This window comes from Megalobrama amblycephala, linkage group LG13 (assembly GCF_018812025.1).
Source record: "Megalobrama amblycephala isolate DHTTF-2021 linkage group LG13, ASM1881202v1, whole genome shotgun sequence".
Classification (NCBI taxonomy): domain Eukaryota; kingdom Metazoa; phylum Chordata; class Actinopteri; order Cypriniformes; family Xenocyprididae; genus Megalobrama; species Megalobrama amblycephala.
In genome coordinates, this window is record NC_063056.1 from 31965099 (window position 1) to 31986955 (window position 21857).

Here is a 21857-nt window from a genome sequence, read left to right on the forward strand (position 1 = left end):
CGGAATAAGTTGCGCCTTATAATTAAGAGCCAGTTGCCGATTGGTAAAGTCATCGCGTCACTTCAGCAGCCGTTAGAAGCTCCTGTTCCTATAGAAACAGTCAGACACGCGCTTAGGACTGCGCATGCGCATTAGCTTGATCCAGCCTGAAAAATGCATTTTTTTTTGTCATGATTCGAGCATTTAGAAACAAAATTTATGAGAGAGTTGTTGTCAGATTTCATTGGTGATTTCAAATATGAAATTTAATCGAAAGCTTGGCAAACAGCTTTGAAAAATCTGAGCACTTGCATGCCCGAGAGGTGTTTCAAAGATGGCCGCCAAGTGAAATGACTTGTCTTAAAGGGACTTTGGATTTCGGGGTGGGTTTAGAGGTAGGTCATTTGTATGAATTCATACAAATTTGGAAACTCGTAAAATACATATGATTTAGCAAAAAACGTTAAAATTCGTACAAATTAGCCACCGTAAAATACAAATCAATTGCAATGAGATTGGCTTGAATATACTGTTACACACGCGTTTTCTTTCTCAACTGTTCACTTAAGACATAATCAACTGTGTTTGCAAGGATACTTACCAAAATGGCATTTTAATACACTTTTAATGACACCATTTAATATCAGGCACGTCCTGCAGTTTAGCAACAGTAGAGTGCATTTTACAACACTCACTTATTCGGCTGATTTGGATGTTAAGTTTGGCCTAGGCGAGGAACGAAAGTGCACCATAATTGTTTTACCTCAATTATCTTAATAATTGTTAATTGTTGGAAGCCAAAATCGAAATTGAAAATCAATTATGATTAATCTCACAGCCCTAGAGTGAACAGGTGTTTGAATTATTTAGTATACAGTACTGAAATTCAACATTTAATGCCAATTACAGCCCATTTTTTTGTGTATTTTATTCATAAATTGGTCTATAACAAAATTTTTCATCATCTGGTGTATTTTTAAGATATTCTAGAAAAAAAAATGGGACACTTGATTTTATACATCAGAAATTGATTGGATTAGGAAAAGTGAGTGTTACCACTGAAGCCTGTTGGTTTGAGGGCAGGGGTTGAAAAGTAAGGAAAATTGTTTCAAATCTGAAACAAGTTATTTATTTTTGCCTAAAGAATATAAAGATAAACATTTGTTTTACTTAAAATAATGTGCACCAATAAATTGTTTGTCGTAAGACCAGGAATGTTTAATTTAGAAAGTAAAACTTGTCCATTTTGATTTCATGTTGCTATTATTTGTTCTTTATAATGTTTTTTTTTTTTTTCTTAAAAGCAGAAGCCCAAAAGTGTGACATCCCGTTCGGCCATATTCGTTGCAGAGGCCGAAATGATTTTGCATGCTTAAAGTATAGTGTGACCTCACCTCAGGCTCAGAAATCCAGTGTGGAAGGCAGTTCACTTGCAAATGTCTCTCTCTGGAGCTCAGTGGAGTTGATGTGGAGCAATCGGAGAGAGCGTTTCTGAAAGATGGCCCAGTCCAAATTGGGACAGAGCACAGGAGCTAATGAGAACTCACACCTGAGCTTCGGAGAGCAGGGTCTCTGTGATTGGTGTTGAACATTTGGAGGACGACCCTCAGCCTTTAATAGGCGTGTGGCACTGCCAGTTGGGTGCAGAGAGAGGGAGAGAAAAGTAGAGGCTCTGAAATTCTGGCATCTGTTGAAGCCCATCAGCTTGCTCAGAAACGCCTCCAGCATTTTAATGGCCTTGTCAAATGCCAGTCCTGTTTTTATGCCACTCCAATTCCAGTCTACTAGATGCTGAACACAGGGTGTCTCACTTTCATATGCACAAAATCTAGTAACTCTGCAAACTCTACAGCTCAGAGCTGCTCTGCTGTTTGTTAGCATGTATATGTGTGATTTTTCACAGTGATTATGAAACGCTCTGTTCCGATCTGATCTTTATGGACTTCAGCTGCTATGGTAATTGAATCTTTTAATCATGGATCTATGGGTTTTAAACACATTAAACATGCAACCCAGAAAGCATGACCTAATTAAGATATAACCAGATGTTTTGCCCTCATTAACTATCAATATATTCAGATGTTTATCTTTGAAAAACACTATAAAATTAATTCATGTTCAAAACTATTTTATATTTAATTAAAGGGTTCCCATGGGCATGTAAATCCTGGATTTTATTTTTATTTTTATTTTTTATTATTATTTTACAATTTGTTCATTTCCATAATGTTTTTTTTTTTTTAAATATAAATTATGGAACCTAAAATGTTAGTCATTCATGCTTTTTAAAGTTTGAATATTATATATTCTATATATTATAAAATCAATTATGCTCAGCAGTTATTTTCAGAAAATATTTTCTTTCTGAGTGCAATTTCTATAAAATGCATCAAATGTAATTTCGAGCAACTGTAAAATGAATAGAAATTTATTAGTCTAAAGGTTTGTGAATCCTGATTCTATAAGTTTATTTTGAAATATGAACACTATACAAACGATATTTTAATTGCTCAGAGGTTTTTAAAGATTCTGTTATGTTTCATACCAGTTATCAACTTTGTCTCAGATGTTTCTCCCAACATTTTTGAGGAGAAATACAAATAGATGCTAAAGAGACAACATTTGTGTAAGAGAATAGAGTTATACAATTAATGTTGATATCACAATGCACTTAATTTGGTCTTGGAAGAATTTGATGGGAAATTTTAGTTCATCTTGAGATATCTGACTGTGGTACCTTTATAAATCTGAGCACAGTTTGAGACATTTTTGAGAGCACTTTTGAAACTCTAAAGGAATCGCATGCCAGCTCACTTTGGTCTTTTTCTCAGCAGAAACATCAGCAAAAGTCTCCATTTGGTGTATGTTTGTTCTACTTTAATTTGGTGTATGTTTGTTCTACTTTACTTAAAATGCTTTCTAGGATAAAGACATTTGACAAATTAAAGGGATCTTTTTTTTTTTTTTTTTTTTTTTTTTTGCTTTAATCATATTTCTGTTTATATTAGATCACCTTCTATATGTTTTAGTAAAAATATTTTACCAGGTGCTTCTCAGTAGTTCGACCAAAATATGATGCAAACCCTGAATGCATGTGTGAATCTAATGGAGGTTAACCGAACGATTTAGCAGCTTTTGCACTGAGACGTGTGTTCTGCACTTGTGGGTTGAGCTGTGTGTGTGTGTGCATGTACTTTCAAACCAGAATGTCCCAACACTATAACAAAATCTGTTTTTGGCCCACAAAAGATAGGTTTCCGTCCAAGTCTGGCAGGGTTTGGGCCGGTCTGGACGTCCCTATAGGCCTTTACGCGGCATTATGTATTCGTGTTGGGTCTCAGGTGCTCGCTGTGTGTTTTATCCTCGGGCCAAGCTCGGTCCCGTTTTCAATGGCATAGCCAGATGAAAAAACGGCTGCTGTAGGTGCGAGCAGAATGATTTCCACGCTTGTAGAGATCTGCTGCTTTGTTCTATGCGATTCAATTACCTCTACCCTAATTAGGAGCCATAGAGAAGACCCAGACTGTGATGGGACTCCACACTGTGGCTCCCGCTGATAAAGTGTGCTATCACCATCAGAGGCCCCAGACGAGGCCCGGCCCGCCTACAAACGCGCGCGTGCGGCTACACCGACGGCCAGTCCCGTTTGTTTTGAAGTTTAGAAATCAATTTCAAAATAATTTCATTTTTTCTCCTCTTGTTAAGGTTTGTTGGGGTTAGCCAGAGTTTAGATTTGAAGTGCAGTGACACGTTATGAATGATCAATTTGGCAAAGACGTTTTGATTCTTGTTTTTTCTAGGTCACTTTTCCAGCGTGTGTCTTGTTTAGAGCGAGTGGATGTATCTACACATCTCTGGGCTGATCTTTATCTCACAGGGGTCACTAAGAAAACAGTGGATTGTGTGAATGTGACGTAGCACTGCGCTATATTAGTTTTCACTGCTGCGACTGAGTTGAGGAGTTGTATTACCACAGTGATTGTTTCCCAAACTTTTGTTAGCTGTACACCTTTGACCTAAAATATTTGCTTGAATTCCCCCTTAAGATTTAATATTTCAATAATTTAACAACAAATTTGGACGTTCAGGATTTTCCATTCAGGAGCCCCGCACATGACCTGTGGACAAAAAACCTGTCCACCAATAAGGATTCATAATCACATTATGTTCATTAGTTGGCCAGAGAAAAACTGGCCCCCTGACTGAGCCTGGTTTCTCCAAAGGCTTTTTTCGCCATTGTAATTTTATTCCCTAACTTTAACTAAAACAAGGGAACGAATTAGTAAAGCCCCCAGCACTAAAGTGAGAGAATTAATTCTTAATTATAATTCTTAATATATAAATATATTACAGTCAAACCAAAATGTGTTCAGACACTTGGAACATTTCATTCATTAACAGTTTATTCACCATAGTTTCAAAAAATGGTAATAAAATATGACAAGATCTCAGAGTTAAACTGTGTCAGAAAAAAATTAATTATGTCAGATAACACTTAAGCAAAACATGGTCAGGTCAAAGTGTCTGAATAATTTTTGGTCCCAAATTTTTATCAATTTTACTGGTAGTCCACTGTATGAAGAATTTTTGGGTATAATATGACACAGTTTAATTTATTTTGCTATCCTCTCACTTACACTTATATAATATGTGGTGACCAGTGGCAGCTGGTGCTAAATTTTTTTAGGGGGGCACAAAAAAAAAAAAAATTGTTAAATAATGTGATGTAATGTATCATTACTGCTTATCTAAAACATGGAAAATTCAGTATTTAAAGCATGCCATAGGGCTGGGCGATATGGCCAAAAAATCATATCTCTATTTTTGGACTGAGTGGCAATGTATAATCTCGGTATTTTGTACATTTTTCTATTTGAACTAAAAAAAAAAAAAAAAAAAAAAAAATCTGTATGTAATTAAAAAAAAATAATTTCACATCCTGCCCAATATTTTCCTCAGAGGTGGGCAGAGTATCCAAAAACTGTACTCAAGTAAAAGTACAAGTACTTATAGAAATATTTACTCAAAGTAAAAGTGAAAGTAATAATCTTAATAGTTACTTGAGTAAGAGTAAAAAAGTATCCATTGTAAATCTACTCAAGTAACTCGTTATTAGTTACTTTGTAACTAATATATATATGTCGATGTCGCTCCGAGTGAGAAACCACTTCAGACGATTCAGTGCGTGCAGGAACTGAACAAATCATTCAAACTGATTTGCGAACTAATTTAGACAGTTTTTTTCAACTTGTTTGATCAAGTCTTTGAACAGAATCGACTCAAAAGAGTGATTCATTTGTGAATGGGACATCGTTCATGAAAAAAGAGACAGCGTGCTTGGAATAAACTATGCATTTCTTATTAACATGCACAGTATTGCATTAAAATAAAGTAACGAGAGGAACGACGCCCAATGTAGCGAAGTAAAAGTACAGATTTTTCATTACAAATGTACTCAAGTTAAAGAAAAAGTACCTACATTTAAATCTACTCTAAAAAGTACAATTTTTCCAAAAAACTACTCAAGTAAATGTAACGAAGTAAATGTACTTTGTTACTACTCACCTCTGATTTTCCTACAAACAATGTTCATATTGAAGGCTATGAAAACAAACATGAATGTAGTCTGTTATATTATGTGCAAAAAAAGGGGGTCAAATTACATGAGGCCTACATTCTAACATTGTGACACTACAATCTAAAAACAAAATGATGCTTTTTAGAGCAGAAGTTACATTCACTAAACTAAAAATGAAAATAAAAAAAGCACAGACTAATTATTAGGCTATTTTGATTACCCTACAATAGTCACTTTACAGTTACTGCTTTCATACACAAATACACTTAGTTGTAGGTTCGAAATTCTACATATGGCACATTAATGTTTGCAAACAAAAACAAATTGCATTGCAGTGCCTGCAGTTCGGAAAAAAAGTTTTTTGAATAGAAGTCTTTGAGAGCACTCAGGGCAATTCTCACCCAAAAAGACGGTACTCCACAGAACGTGATTGACGCTGATTGGACTACAGCCTATATCCAGAGGCAGAACAAAACAGCCTAGCAGTGACAGCTAGCGTAAAAAAAATCTGTACCTTTCTCACTTTGGTGGTGCGTCGCCCTATTGCCATAGTGAAGAAACCGCCCCTGATGGTGACCACAATTTAAGAAATTTGGGAAATCCTGTAATTACTGTAATATTTTGGCCAATAAATATTCTGCCATGATTTTCTCACCCTCATGTTGTTCTGAAACCATGTGATTTTTTTTTTTTTTTTTCCCCGTGGAACACAAAAGCATATATTTATCAGAATGTTCACGCAGCTCTTTTTCATACAGAGAAAGTGAATGATGACTAGGGGATTTCAAGCACAAAACAAAGGACTATAAAAGTAGTCTACATGACTCCTACAGTATATTTCAAGCTCTTTGAATCCATATGATGGATAGGATGGATCCATATGATTAGGCGTAATAAATGATGACCGAATATTAATTTTTGAGTTTGCGATCCCTTTAAACCTTGCAACATGCACTGAATATGTAGTGTTTGCAAACAGTGATTTTTTTCTTCTTTTGCCTATGCAGTAAATTTAATTCACTTTAGTATGTGATGTTACGAATCTATCCAACTTTTCTTTTTCAGCGTATGACTGAGACACAGAGACAAATTTCTGTTAGCTTAACAACAAAGATCAATTTTCCACTTCTAGCTGAATTGCGGCAGTTTGTCAATAGACCATCAAAAAGCGTTTTGTGTAAATTGGATCACAAAGCATGCGGTTTTCACATGACTTTCATTTTCTTCATCTAAGGAGAGTCTCTCTATCTCGTAATAAATCTCATCTCATTGATTTTTCTCTCTCGGGTTCAAGCGATTCTGTGATGGTGTCAGAGGGCGGTGTCCGGCACATTTGGCCTCTGCGAGCATCTGCAAACCACAGCCAGCATTCAGCCGTCAGGAGATTGATTGTGACAGACTTTTAAACAGTACACAACTAAATATAGCGGGCTACAGCACTATCAGAAAATGAGCTAGGAGTGCGGGCCTAGTCGTTTAGAAAGTCATTATTCTTATCATTTGCTGTCTCTGAAATTATTTCAGGTCTCTTCATGCAATGAATGCAGTATAATAAGCCAAACATGTGCAAAGGGCTTGAACTTTGGTAATCGGAGGAGGTCGGTGAAGTAGCCTTTAAAAAACACAACTCTGATGCAAGGATCCACTGGATTTGAAGTGAACAGATTGTTGTGATGCATTTCATCTCATGAATCTGTTAAATGTGTACCATGGTATTATCTTCTGATTTAACTAAAAAAGGAGCTTTAGGAGCTGTTTCTCATTGATTGGATTTTGATGTAACCTAATATAATCAGGTTGACTTAGATATGTGTGATGAAACCAGGACATTTAGATATTACCTCTAAGGTTTGAATCGATACCAACATTTTGGGTTTGATGGAATTGCAGTCGCTTGTGCCTGTGTATTAATACTGAATTGATATCTTACTATTCAATGTCAATCATTAGTGATGAGTCATATATTTTTTTTTCTTATGAATCCATTAAGAAAGCATAATGTGTAATTGCGTGTCTGGCATTTCATTTGGATTACAAATGTATGTGGAGCTGCATAAAAAAAGGAGAATTTTATATTTGCTGAGCTTTGATGGCAAATAAACTGCCCGATATGAAGAGTGCAAATGACTTAGCTATCACGTCACTATCGCTTTTGTTAAATATTCCATCTGAATTTGATTTATAACCAGTTACCATTATAATGACAAGTTAGTACTAAACTGCGAACTGTCTTGAAAAGCAGCACATTGTCATCTGGGTCAGGAATAGAAATTTGCAAAATATTGAATATGCTATAGCAAATTTTTGGCACCACTGTACTTTTTATGACTGTTAAATAGCACAAACCTATATACATAATAGTAGACTACTTGGGGTGAATAAGATCATCATAGTTTACACAAAAAATATTAAGCATCACAACTGTTTTCAACATTGATGATAATACAAAATGTTTCATGAGCAGAAAGTCAGAATATTAGAATGATTTCTGAAGGATCATGTGACACTGAAGACTGATAAGTAATGATGCTGCAAATTCAGCATCACAAGAATACATTGCATTTTATATTTTTAATTTTTAAAACAATTGTTCCAAATAATAACATTCTGCTTTTACTGTATTTTGATCTGTTAAATGCAGTCTTGGTGTGCATATATCTTACTGACCCCAAACTTTTGAATGGTAGGTCTGGTCGAAAAAAAACGATAACAATAATTATCACAATATAATTTTCCTTGATAATATTATAACAAAAGCTTGATAAATGTTCAATATAATGTTTATTCACTATGCAAATAATGCTGTTGCATGTATTGCAGACCGCCACATGGGTGCAGATACCAATTTGCCAAACTGATAAGTGCTGCCATTTCTGTTGCATATGAGAAATATTAAACAGCAAACGTGCCAAAAAGGAAACAAAGCAAAGCTACTCGTTTAAACCGCACACCACACGTAACATTTGTCTGCGTGGCTCAAAAGACACCACAACGCAAGCTTACAGTAAATGTATTTACTCGCTGACTGTCTGAATCATGCGACCACTAAAAAGCGTTGTGAGATCCAGTGAAAAGTGTTCAAGTTCAGTGCAGAGTTCTCCCATACAAACCACAAATCAAATGCATTGTGATTTAAACTAGTTTAAGGTTAGATGAAACACTGCTGACATTCTCAACAACACTGACGCAGAAAAGAGAAGGAACGCTGTGCCGCAATAAGGTTTTTCAATCCACAAATCATGAACATTTACCATGAATTTATTCGAATAACACAAACTGTAACCATGGTATTGTGGCAGAAATGTGGGATATTCATATCAAAATGTATCTTATTATTAATGTAGACATAGAGGGCCCTAATAACACCCGGCGCAATGTGATGCCAGGCACAACACAAGTGTTTTTTCCTAGTTTCAGTCCGACGCAGTTATCATTTTCACGTCCAGTGCCCAGGTTGTTTAAATAGCAAATGCACTATTTACATGGCGGCATTTGCAAGCGGAAAGACTGAATGCTCATCTATTTGCCAATGGGCGTGCTGGTCTGAAAACGAGGGGTGTTCAGGCGCATTGTTGGCGTGTTGCTATTTTGAGGCAACTGAAAACGACTGTGCCATTGACCAACAAAAACCTGTTCTATAGTCAATGGCGCAGTATTTATTTATTTTTGTTATTTAAAGGACGCATTAGTAACATGCGCCTATAGGCGGGTGCACAACTCACGGACATTCTGCTTATTACACACAGGGATGGGCAGCAGCACACAAACATGCCAAATATTAAAAATAAAAGGATTACAATGCTTTAACCTCACGCACGAGCAGATCCGTTTCCTCTTTGGAGAAGCGTTCAGTCTTTCCGCTTGCAAATTCTGCCATGTAAATAGCAATCTGCCATGGTTTAAGTGCACCATGCTTTTAAAGGGAATGGGAGATGAGACTCTGATTGGTTTATTGCACATTACACCCAAAACACACCCATGACGCATTAAAAATAGGGACAACCCTTTTAGACCATGCGTCTGGCGTGCCGACCATTTTTCCTGTCGTTAAACTAGCAAAAGTGGATTCAGACATGCCTTAAGTGCACCTGCGGAACGCGCTTCAGACCATACGCTTAGATTGTTAAAATAGGGCCCTAAATGTATTAAAGGAGTAAAGGAATATAATTAAAGTAGGCTATTTTTGTTATTAAGCTACAGCAGCTTTTGTGCATTTGTATTATAATAATCCCCGGTTTCACAGACAAGGCTTAAGCCTAGTCCCAGACTAAAATGCATGTTTGAGTTGTCTTAACAGAAAGCAACTTGCACTGACAAATCTTAAAATATGACAGAGCCATTGTTTTGTCTCAAGATGCACACCCGTAATGTTTTTTTCTAAGTCACTTTTAAAAAAAGCTTCTTAAATGTCCTAATTGAACTAAGGCCTGATCCTGGTTTAACCTAAGCCCTGTCTATGAAACCGGGCCTAAATGTCTTCAGGCTACTGTTTTTCATAACAAATACCAAAGAAACAATATAGTTGCTTTTTACCATGGTAGTGAGGTGCAGTGTGTGGTTTTACTTGTTTTTAAATTAATCAAAATAATATGGAAGACCACTGGTTAATTTTAATCCTTACTCAAACAGTCATATATTACTGTTTTTGTTAATGAACATAAATTTACATCTGTACTCCAACTCAAGCTACTGTCAAATGTGCCTTTAAACTTGAAAGAAATAAAGATTTGGACATTTATCGCGATAATTATCCATATTGACTGATCATTTTATCGTGATAATGTTTTGGCCATATCGCCCAGCCCTAGTACTTTACAATTTTTACAGTATACCATATTTTATTTTACCATTATATATTTTTTTGTTTCTAAAATCATTTAAAGACATTTAAAGCTGTGGGTGATGTTTTTCAGGACATCTTCCCCTCATCTTTTGTTTGAATAGTGTCTTTAGAAACACTTCTCCCAATCACCCCTTCAGCCTCTCAGAGAGATGTGTCAGGCCTCAGCGGTTGTGAGCGGCTGATATCTCTCTGCCCATCTGCTTTTAGCATATTGAGATGTATTGAGAGAACGCGAGGAGCCGCTTCCCTCCGTGAGCCGGTGAAAGGCCCGAACGCGATTAGATCATAAAACTGTAGCCTAATTTAAACGCCGGCTCTCCAGCACTTCACACCGTGTCTATTAGAGATCTGTGCGCTAATTCTTTTCATGTAGCATGAGTCCTGCAGATGTAGCACACTATAAAGGAGTCATTTAGCAGTCTTAATGAACAGAGACGGCCGTTTGGGAAGATCAGGCAGTGCTCGACGGTGCTCTGTGCAGGAAGAAAGGGCTCTTCACAGAATTTATTGCTTTATTAAAGTGAGCGCCTCGACCGTGTTACAAACGAACAAAATGACATGTTAAGTGGTGTACTTAGGATGTCAACTTCCCTAACATGAGAATATATATGGGAGGATTGACATGCAGAAGGTCATTTGTGCTTATTATGATGTTTTGATGTAGAAACTAAAGGTCAGTAAACTAAAGTTTTACATTATCTGAATTTTTGTTTGTTAGGTGATTGCAAATATAATGCAGTATGGCTGCTAATGTGTCCTGAGGGGTTGTTAGTATGTTGCTATGTTGTTGTGGGTGGTTGCGAGGTATTGTCGTAATCTATTTTGAAAAATCTCTATTAAGTATGATGGATAGTAAAAGTAGTATATGAGAGATCTGAGAGATACAATGCCATTCAAAATTTCGGGGTTGGTACAACTTTTCTTTTTGAATATATTTTAAAATGTTATTTATTCCTGTGATGTCAAAGCTGAATTTTTAGCATTACTCCAGTCTAGTGTCACATGATCCTTCAGAAATCATTATAATAAGATGATTTGCTACTCAAGAAAGATTTCTAAATATTATCAATGTTAAAAACAGTTGTGGTGCTTCATATTTTGTGGAAACCATGTGATACATTTATTATTTTTTAAGGATTCTTGAAAAGATGAATAGAACAGCATTTATTTGAAATATGAATCCTTTACTGGCACTTTTGATCAATTTATTGCTGAACACAAAAATTCTTTAAAAAAACACATACTGACCCCAAAGTAAAAGTAGTGCATTTACAATAACGTATCAATGCTAAAGACATGCAATGTATAGTACAGAAATATTTATTTAAAATGTCTAGGGTGTAGTTGCAGAGAAAATATTTTTTCAAATGCAGCCTAACTTTTTTTTTTTTTTTTTTTTTTCCTGTACATTTTATGTGGAAGCAATTCCACCAATGCCCTTGATTGCAGCAGAATTGTAATATGCATATACCCCCATACCCCCCCCCCCCCCCAAAAAAAAAAGGAAGTACAGCTACAAGCTAAAGTCAAGAAATCATTTAGATTTAAAGAAATAACATTGCACAGAGCAGAGAAAAAAATTAATCATTCGGAAAAAATGTCTCCTTTAAGATTGCACCGGTGTATTACCTGGAGGCATGAAATGTAAATGGAAAATCAACATTGTATCCTGTGATAAGGCGGACAAATTAATAAAGGCATTTTCTGTCCTCCGCTCCTGCTGACGCCGGTGTTAAAAGTCAGTAGGTCGTGCGGGAGGAACTTTTCGCGCAGATGAAGTGGGTTTTACAGGTATGACATCGGCTGAGAAGCGGCAGCGCTCCACACGTGCAGCAGCGGTCATGAGGATACTCAGTCAAGTGGGGCACAGGAAACACTTTCCTGAGGAGAGATTATGCTATGAATACTAGTGTGCAGCGTATACTGTATGCTGCCTACTATTTCACAAAAAAATATTGTAGGAAACAGTAATCAGTATGCAGCACTGCTACTAGATTATTGCATGTGTAATTCAGTAAATGCCAACCAATTGCCAACTTGGAAATAATTATGTTTATTTTACATTTTATTCCAATTTTGTGTAAAAAGTCAAATAATGAGTCCAATAAAATACAATACAGCTTTTGGTTCTGTAAATTACAGGTCATGTTGGATGCATTGCATTGTGGGATACAGTATTCCATGCACCATGCACTGGTAGTATACTGTAAACCTTTTGGCTAATACACTGTAGGTATTTTATGTGAACAGAAAATTATGTGTGCACACATGTTGCAAAACGTATTGTGATAGTATAGTAGTATTTCATTTTGAGCAGAAATAGTGCAAATGCAATTTTTTAGAGACATTCATTGGCTCTGTTTTAAAACCTAGTAAGCTTCCTTTCTAGTAAGCATCCTAATTGAAATAAAACCTCATACGTGATATAAAAATTAAAAAAATATGTACATCAAGAGAATAGCAGTTCTTATGGAAAGAGCACAGGAGACTTGACTCTCAATTCATTTAAATAGAGTTTTTATGGTAGTGTGTTTCTAAGCAAACAATGCAATACTGTGATGAAGAAAAAAGTACATATCACACAAATATTGGGATGAATAGTATGTTTTTCTTTATTTTAGTTATTTTTATAAATGCTGAATGAATCACATCTTATTGACAATTAATTTTCTTTGACCACCACCATCTTGGATGGACTTTTTTCACATATACAAAGACTTCAGATGTACAAAGACAGTACATCTTTGAGAGAAAGCGCAATGTGCAATATGGCAGAATAAGTCCCGCCTTCTAAATAAAAGAGCCAAACGCGATTGGTAAACTCATCGCATCACTGCATCTGCCGTTAGAAGCTTTGGTTGCTTTAAAAATTGTGTTTTGAGACGTGCCCTTAGGACGGCACATACACTTTTGCTGGTCTAGTTCATGTCAGATTTTGTTGCTGATTTGAGATATGTCATTTAAAATATGAATTCAGCAAGCAGTTTTTGACATTTAAGGATTCCCCAGTTCAAGTATATAGGACTTGCGTTGTGTCCCAAATGACGCACTATAAACTATTCAACTATACATATACAAATACTACACATACTTATGCACAATGTTCTCAACCATATAGTGTATGAATTTTATAAGGTTATTTTGTCATTCAGCTTCAGAGTCTGAAAGCCCCTCCCCCTCCACTACGTAATTAAGGCTGCAACATTTCACACTTGACTTTTTCTGTTAACTAAGTGCATCACCTGGGTATTTAAAGTGTACTTTTTCTATTTGTAATTTTCAGTTTGAACAAACTTGCACTATTTATAATACAAAAAGTCATAGAATAGTGCACACGCATGAGAATTGGGACGCACCTTTGGTCTTGGATGCCCGAAATAGCTGCCCAGAGGCGTTGCAAATATGGCCACCGAGTGAACAGACTTTTTTTTTCTTTGAAAGGAACTTTGCTATTTTTGCTGTGCACTGTAGGATTGCCCTCTTCACAAAGAATGCATTCAGTCCTATATCTGAATGAGGCCAAAATTAGGTATCTTAGAAGATTTTTTTTGAGTGGCTTTCACATGTTCATGTTTCTGACACGTGGCGTATGAATGTAAGTGCTCCTGTGTCTCACATAAGACAAACATTTTGATTGTGCTGTGTTCTGTGTGTAGGTCCACTAGATGGAGGTCTGGAAGAGGAAGAGGAGGAGTGCATATCAGACGCAAATGAACTCACTGCTAAAGAGGAGTTTTCCGTGGAGGAAAACTTTTCTGCTGACTTTGAGCCAGACAGCCTCACCTGTGAGGACATGGAATACTTCTGCAGCAAAGGTCAGCCATTCCTGATGCTTCTACTTCTATGTATAGCGCAACCTTTTATGTAGAAGATGTATAAACCAAGCAAGTGTTTAGATATTCATCACAGAGCATATCCTAGTGAAACGAATTATAGCGTAACATTCAATGAAATTCAGTTTTGCTAATTGATTCCCAGCTGAAGTTTGACTCTGAGGCATCTCTGATTACTAGTTTGATGGTTTGATGGCAGTTTAAACCAAAGGCAGTTTTGAACACACATCGTTTTGGCCTTGCTCGTAAAGGTGTGGGAAAATCTCCAGAAACCTCTGCGTCCATGTTTAGATAGACTCCCTTTGATATCAAATTCCCTCTATGTACCTGAAAAGAGGAGTTTGATCTAGGAAATGGCAACCAGTGTGCTGGCTAATCCTTAGTCATATTCCAGCCAGGACTTACCATGGAAAGCGAAACATACTTGAGCTTTTAACACTTAAAGGGATAGTTCACCTAAAAAATAAACATTCTGTCATCATTTACTCACCCTCATGTTGTTCCAAACCTGCATGACTTTAAACATGTTTTTTTGGGGGTGAACTGTCCCTTTAAAGGGACACAATGATGAACATGGAAGCGCAGAGGATAGAGCAAAACAAAACACCGGTCACAAATTAGAAGTCTAAACCGCGAGAGGCGTCTAAGCTTGCGCTACTCCTATATCCTGTGTCATACATGGCTTCAGGGGGTTACTCATTTGATGCAAGTCGATTTGCGCAGTATGCGTATGGTCTTCAGGTGGAAGCTAGTTATTTTACTTAAATCAGTATTTAAAGTTTTAAATACGGATATTTTTCTTACAAAAACCCATCACTTCACTTCAGAAGGCCTTTATTAACTCAAATGTTTCTTAAGCAGCAAATGAGCATATTAGAATGATTTCTGAAGGATCATGTGACACTGAAGACTGGAGTAATGATGCTGAAAATTCAACTTTGACATCACAGGAATAAATTACATTTTAAAATAGATACAAATAGAAAACACTTATTTTTACTTGGTGAGCATAAGAGAATTCAAAACATTAAAATCAAACTTTTGAATTGTGATGTTATATGCCAGGACTCATATTTGTAAATCATGATAATTGTATTCATAATTGCCAATATATATATATATATATATATATAATATTTTTTTTTTTTTCAGGTCAGTCTCTGTCATGGTAAAGCAACAGTTTTAAAAGAATTAGGATAACTTTATTTATTATGCAGTGTTGAGCCTATAATGGGACAGCACACTTGTGTTGGTTTGGAATCTGCATACTTGTGCATAGTATGTTTTTGGCCTGATGTCTGTCATGTGCCAGTTCAGTCAGTTTGTGCCAAGCTCTCTTAATTTTTTTCTGTTCCTTTTATGTATTGGTCACACCTGACTAATTTGCAGTGCATGTTTAGTTCAAAGTTAGGAGGCTGTCTGGACCCCCAACACATATGCAATCTCATCCACCCTTCTCTGGATTCCATACTCTTCCCTCACTGTTCAGTGAGAGGAATCTGACCGAGTTTGTGCTTTGAATGTCCCTCCGCCTCAAAGAGAAATGTTTTTAAATTATGTTTCTTTTAAAAACCCACGGTGCCCAGAGGGATTTCATACAAGGCCTGTCTTTGAGGAGCAGAATCTTTTTATGTCTTGTACAAGGTGGGCTCCGTTTTAATGATTTTCCTTTTGTTCTTCCAGTAAAGGTGTAACAGGCATGACATGCGTGAACCTCAGAACTAATGGCAGTTTGGCAATATTTTGTTTCGAATTCAAATGAAAATCTTCATATGTGCTTTTGTTTCCCGCTGCTTCATTGAACGAGCTGGTAGAAGCCCTGCAGATGAATGCAGTTTTACTTTGTTTTGTTTGTGGAGCTTTATTCAGATTCCCCAAGGGATAAAATAAAGTATTCAGATGCTCAATTCAATTATGATTTAAAAGATCCCAAGGTCATTCCTTCCATTAACAAATTAATTGGGAAAAATATACAAACATCATCTATAGTACATGTCTATATACTTATGTCGTTTTGATTAAACCCGTGGGATTCATGAAAGAACTGCTTTGGTAAATCTAAAGATTACTTTTAAGTATTGAAATGAGCTCTTAAATTACAAAAATAATTTGCAGGCCGTAACAGAGGTCGTAAAGTTTTTGCATTTAGACAAAGTAATATTACTATGTTTTTTAAGATACTGTGATATTCTTTATTTTTTATAGTTTATATGTTGTTTTTATATTAAATATTTAAGTTTATACCAGTTTATACTGATACGTTAGCAGCTTTTCCACCATCAGGCCGAACGAGAAACTGGTAGCCAGGCAACAAACAAGCGAACAGTCTTGTGTGTTTGACATCACTTCACGCATTAGACAACTGTGCCGAGAATTCCGGGCCGAGAACGGTTTGTTATCGTGCTGTGCCGTAACTGGCTCCAGTGGAAACACTGGAACCGTTCCTTACCATTCTAAGAACCATTCGGCTCAACGGTGGAAAAGCGGCTAATGTTTTAGGAGATATACCATAGTATTCTTTTAAGAGTCCCATGGTAAATATTAAAGTACCACGGTCTCAGTACTATTTTGTAAGGCTAGCACCAAAGATCTCACATTCTCAAGGGAGTTTTTGAGTAAGTACTTGTATCAAAGCCATTCAATGGCCTTTTTGTCTCAAGCACCACCAAGTTTCAGCAAATCTCCTCTAAGATTCCTTTGAACCTTTTGATGGCTTTGCTAAAACGAAGACCAACAGTGGTCCAAACTTTCAACTCTTTTACTTCCAAGATGCTTTAGTAATCTTCCCGTCGTCATGCGCGAGGGGTTTGCGTCAGATTTCTCAAGCTCCCTATCTGCTGCAATTTGGCTCTAAGTCTTCCACGTCCTCGAATTCTTCGGACAAGTTCCCATTCTCTTCCCGTTAATGCATGGTACAAGCTCATCAGGTGTATTCATTTCCCCCTGATCCTCTGCTCAATTAGATCTCTTTAAAGCGCATTTAGCCCAGCGTCTGAGTGGCTTAAATTCACTCCACTTATGCAGAAGTGCTATGAATTGAAGGCGAACGCAATCCTGGTGGCATTAAACGGTTTATGTGTGTTATTCCTCGGCTATAGGATGGCAGAGAGGGTTCTCTTGATTAAGTAAACCCTCTCAAATGAGATGGCGGGCTGTAATTAGCCCAAGCGGAGTCAAACGCCAGAGCTTTAAAAAGCAGTCACTCATCCCTGTTCCTTTATCTGTTTTGGAGAATAAGGTCTCCCGTGTGAAGTTCCTCACTGGCAGGCGGTTGCTCCACGACTGGCTCGTAGTTCAGTGGTCGTGTATCTTTGTCGTCATTTGCTGACAACTAGCTTGTCAGGAAAACCTAAAACCTCCATTAAAAGTTTCATCCTATAATAGGTATTAAAAATCTGTCTGAACAAAAAGAGGAATCGCCCGTCTTCATTAACTCACCAAGCCCTTATTAACTTTGATCAGACGACGGTGAAGTAGCAAATCAGCTTAAATTTACAAAGGTCAGGCGGTTGGACGCTGGCAAAGTCTCACCCATTTGCTTGAGTTTGAGTGTGTTGCACCTTGCAGCTCATGGTTTGAAATGGAACAAACCAGAATTGTTATGAGAAATCAGAATTGGTAAATGCTTTAGGATTCCCTATTTTGTTTAATAGAAATGTCTTCAATCGAGCTCAATCTGTGCTTCTAGGCAGTGACCGGTTCTTGTATCCGGAGTTGTCTATTTTGCCTTCTGGCTCTCGCTACAGACTACCAAAGATGAAGAATAACCGATACAAACATTTGTTTATTCCCTGTGCAGTCAGACTGTTAAACACTCTTAAAGACAATTTTTTCAGTTTATTCTATGTATTTATTGTGTGTATTTTAAGAGCCCGTAAGGGATCTTAATAAAGCTTGAACTTGATCCCTATAGTCATATAGGCTAAGGATCCAGACATCTTCAGCCAATACTACTAGGAAACAAAACTGAACATGTACTGACCTCACTTGCCAATTCAACTGAATCATAAAGCCTACAAATGCATAGCCTTTCAAAGTATGCTCCATTTGATAGCGTGCGTGAAGGCAAGTGGTAGAGTTTCAAGTTATGACTGATAAAAATGTATTTGTATTCTTTTTAAACTAAAGTTGCGGCTGTCTCATCATGACCCTCTCACATAAGCGCTTGTCAATGCTGGCATCTGTTGTTGTTGCATTCTCTGGTATTTTTGTTGTTGTTGTTGTTGCTCCTCCGTCTCTTTAGTTTTGTTTGCTACTGTGAAATAGAGGTCTTCTCGGGTTTTAAAATCTGTACCTGACCCGAATCACTTCTTACCCGAACCTGATGTGCATAAATCATTTTTTTTTTTTTTAAAGAAAAACCCGACCTGTGACAGACCTGGTCAAATTAGACCCAAGTCCGACCCGACCCAACGGCATTTATTTTCGAACCCGACTGGACCTGAAGGTAAATGGCATTGATGTGTGCACAGCCTGCAGCCCAGCAGTCAGTCAGGAAAAATCCCAGTGTCCTGCTGAGATGATTTGGCTGCTGCTTTATTAGTTTCATTTATTTATTTATACTTTTATTATTACTTTATATTATTGCCTGCCAGACAAGTTATTTCTGAGTTCGGCTTAACAAAGTCTGTAAAGGTAATTAAACAAAATAATAAAATGAATGACCCCAAATGATAGGATATATGCATAAAGACAAGATAACTATTATACTAAAATAATACATAATAACATTAGTGAAACTATAAATACAGAAGATCAAAAAACGGTTAAACCGAAAACTAAACATACGGCTACGTACACACTGCAACTAAATTCGGTTGTCAGTTTAATTAACTCCCGAAAAATACAGGTAGTGACAACCGCATTTACAGAAATTCTATGCAGTGTGTACGGAACCGAACTGAATAACTAGTTGTTAATGATGTTTTTTTTAATATGCCTCAGAGATGTGTCTCTCTTCTGTATGCACGGTGAATCACAGTGAAAGCACAAGCTTTGACTCGTTTGTGTTGCCAGATCTTGCTAGAAAAATCAGCAAATAAGAACAAGCCCGTAATATATAAATACAAATGCTTTATGCTGAAAATAAGAAAGAAATATCACGATTCATGTCTGCTCACTTTAATAACTCCATACATCCATTCCCTTAATTAGACGAGCTTATACAACAAGCCCAAAAACACTTATGATGAGTGAACATGTACTGACCTCACTTGCCAATTCAACTGAATCATAAAGCCTACAAACGCATAGCCTTTCAAAGTATGCTCCATTTGATAGCGTGCGTGAAGGCAAGTGGTAGAGTTATGGCAACATGGCAACACAGAAAGAGCGCGCTCTGTGTGAAACAGGCTGTACAAGCATAAATAAAACACAACGCCTCGCATGCTTAGTTAAATTGCTGAAAATATTGAGACGTTTAGTAGCTGTAACATTACTTTTGGTCACAATAACGAATACCAAACACGTGAGTCGCCAGAACGTCGACGCAATTTCGAGAGTGAGTCGTGTTCCGTACACACCTATAATGATAATTTAGGGGATTCACTCCTGCATTTATATGCGGTTGTCACTCCTGAAACTTACAGTTTGTATGTGGCCACAGTTTGTACGTGGCTGTATAAGAGTATAATCTGTCACAAACTAAGCTAGCTAGCTTGTTAGCTTGAGAATACTTGCCCTCAAAGTTGTTGACATAACTCGAAACATCCAATTTAAAGCCCTTCTTAATAGAGGGTGTTAGAGATGCCACTTCGATTGACATCGTTCACCAAAATCTGTGAAAGATCTTGCAAGCAGCGAGTCTAAAATCCATGCTGATTGCGCTCATTAAATGGTAGGCAAAAATGTGGAGCAACTGAGTCTAAAAGCGGAAGTAACCGTGCATGGAGTCGGTTAATAATATTTTGTTAAATGCCCAACATAGTTTAAAAGAATTTGGGTCTTCTTAGGCACATTTATTTTAAAGGTGCCCTAGAATCAAAAATTGAATTTACCTTGGCATAGTTGAATAACAAGAGTTCAGTACATGGAAAAGACATACATTGAGTCTCAAACTCTATTGTTTCCTCCTTCTTATGTAAATCTAATTTGTTTAAAAGACCTACGAAAAACAGGCGAATCTCAACATAACACCGACTGTTACGTAACAGGCGGGATCATTAATATGTACGCCCCCAATATTTGCATATGTCAGTCCATGTTCAAGGCATTACACAAGGGCAGCCAGTATTAACGTCTGGATCTGTGCACAGCTGAATCATCAGACTAGGTAAGCAAGCAAGAACAATAGCGAAAAATGGCAGATGGAGCAATAATAACTGACATGATCCATGATTACATGATATTTTTAGTGATATTTGCAAATTGTCTTTCTAAATGTTTTGTTCTTTGTTCTTTGTTCTGTTAAATGTGGTTAAAGTTACCATTGTTTCTTACTCTCTTCACAGAGTCAAGAGAGCCGTCGCTATTTTCATTTTTAAACACTTGCAGCACAACTTCATTCTTTATAAATCTCTCCAACAGTGTGTAATGTTAGCTTTAGCCCGTTAGCCACAGGGCACTATCAAACTCATTCAGAATCAAATGTACACATCCAAATAAATACTATACTCACATGATCCGACGCATGCATGCAGTATGCATGACGAACATCTTGTAAAGATCCATTTGAGGGTTATATTAGCTGTGTGAACTTTGTAAATACACTGTATTATAGTCGAGAGCTCGGAGGGGCAGGGAGCGCATGATTTAAAGGAGCCACGCGCTGAATCGGTGCATAGTTAATGATGCCCCAAAATAGGCAGTTAAAAAAATGAATTAAAAAAAATCTATGGGGTATTTTGAGCTGAAACTTCACAGACACATTCAGGGGACACCTTAGACTTATATTACATCTTGTAAAAACTGGTTCTAGGGCACCTTTAAATTACCCGAGGTCACTATTATTGAACCCGACCTGTGTCGACCCGACCCTGCACTCGTCTAAGTTTTGAACCCGAACCTGCTTGGGTCTCAGGTCGGACCTCAGCTTTTTGGATCCAAGTGGATCCATAAAGACCTCTACTGTGGAACAATGGCCCAGGCCAGTGTTGCCACCTTGTGGAACAACTAATTAGTGCAAAACAAAATCAGTGAGCATGTGCAACCTGCACATATAAAGTTACGAAGATCAGTCGGAGTGCGTAATTGTTAATTATTGTCATAATTCATAATTGTTAGTCATTGTTCATAATTTTTTCTTATTCATAAGTATTTGATGTGCTATAAGGAAGTGTCCTTTGTTCAATAATTAAATTACACTTGTTGCACTGCACTGTATGTTTCTGTGATGTTCTGTTTGCCTTACTATGTTCAAGAACTGTTATGTCATGAAAATATTTTCATTTCTGTGTTTTCCTTAAATCCTTTCAAGACTATAGCTTGGACATTCAATGTCCAACACCGATATCTGTACATTGAAACACTCTATTGACAATCATAGCATTGTGAAAAGCCACACAAAATATAACTATGTGGTTTATAACAGTAAGAGCTCACAAGAACCATCATGCATTGTGATCAGCCAATCTTTTTGAAGCATTGACTCTTTGCACATCACTCATTTCAATTCCCAGCAGCCTCT

General features: G+C 37.0%; 1 protein-coding gene across 10 annotated transcripts in view; it reads left to right on the forward strand.

Moving 5' to 3' along the window:
- zfpm2a (zinc finger protein, FOG family member 2a) overlaps positions 1-21857 on the forward strand; it is a 256881-nt gene that overhangs the window by 105345 nt on the left and 129679 nt on the right. For all 10 annotated transcript variants that reach the window (XM_048211536.1, XM_048211537.1, XM_048211533.1 and 7 more), the window contains one exon: positions 14057-14215. In XM_048211536.1, coding sequence (XP_048067493.1) covers positions 14194-14215 — 22 coding nt within the window. In that variant the 5' untranslated portion in view covers positions 14057-14193. The remainder of the gene's footprint in view (positions 1-14056; positions 14216-21857) is intronic.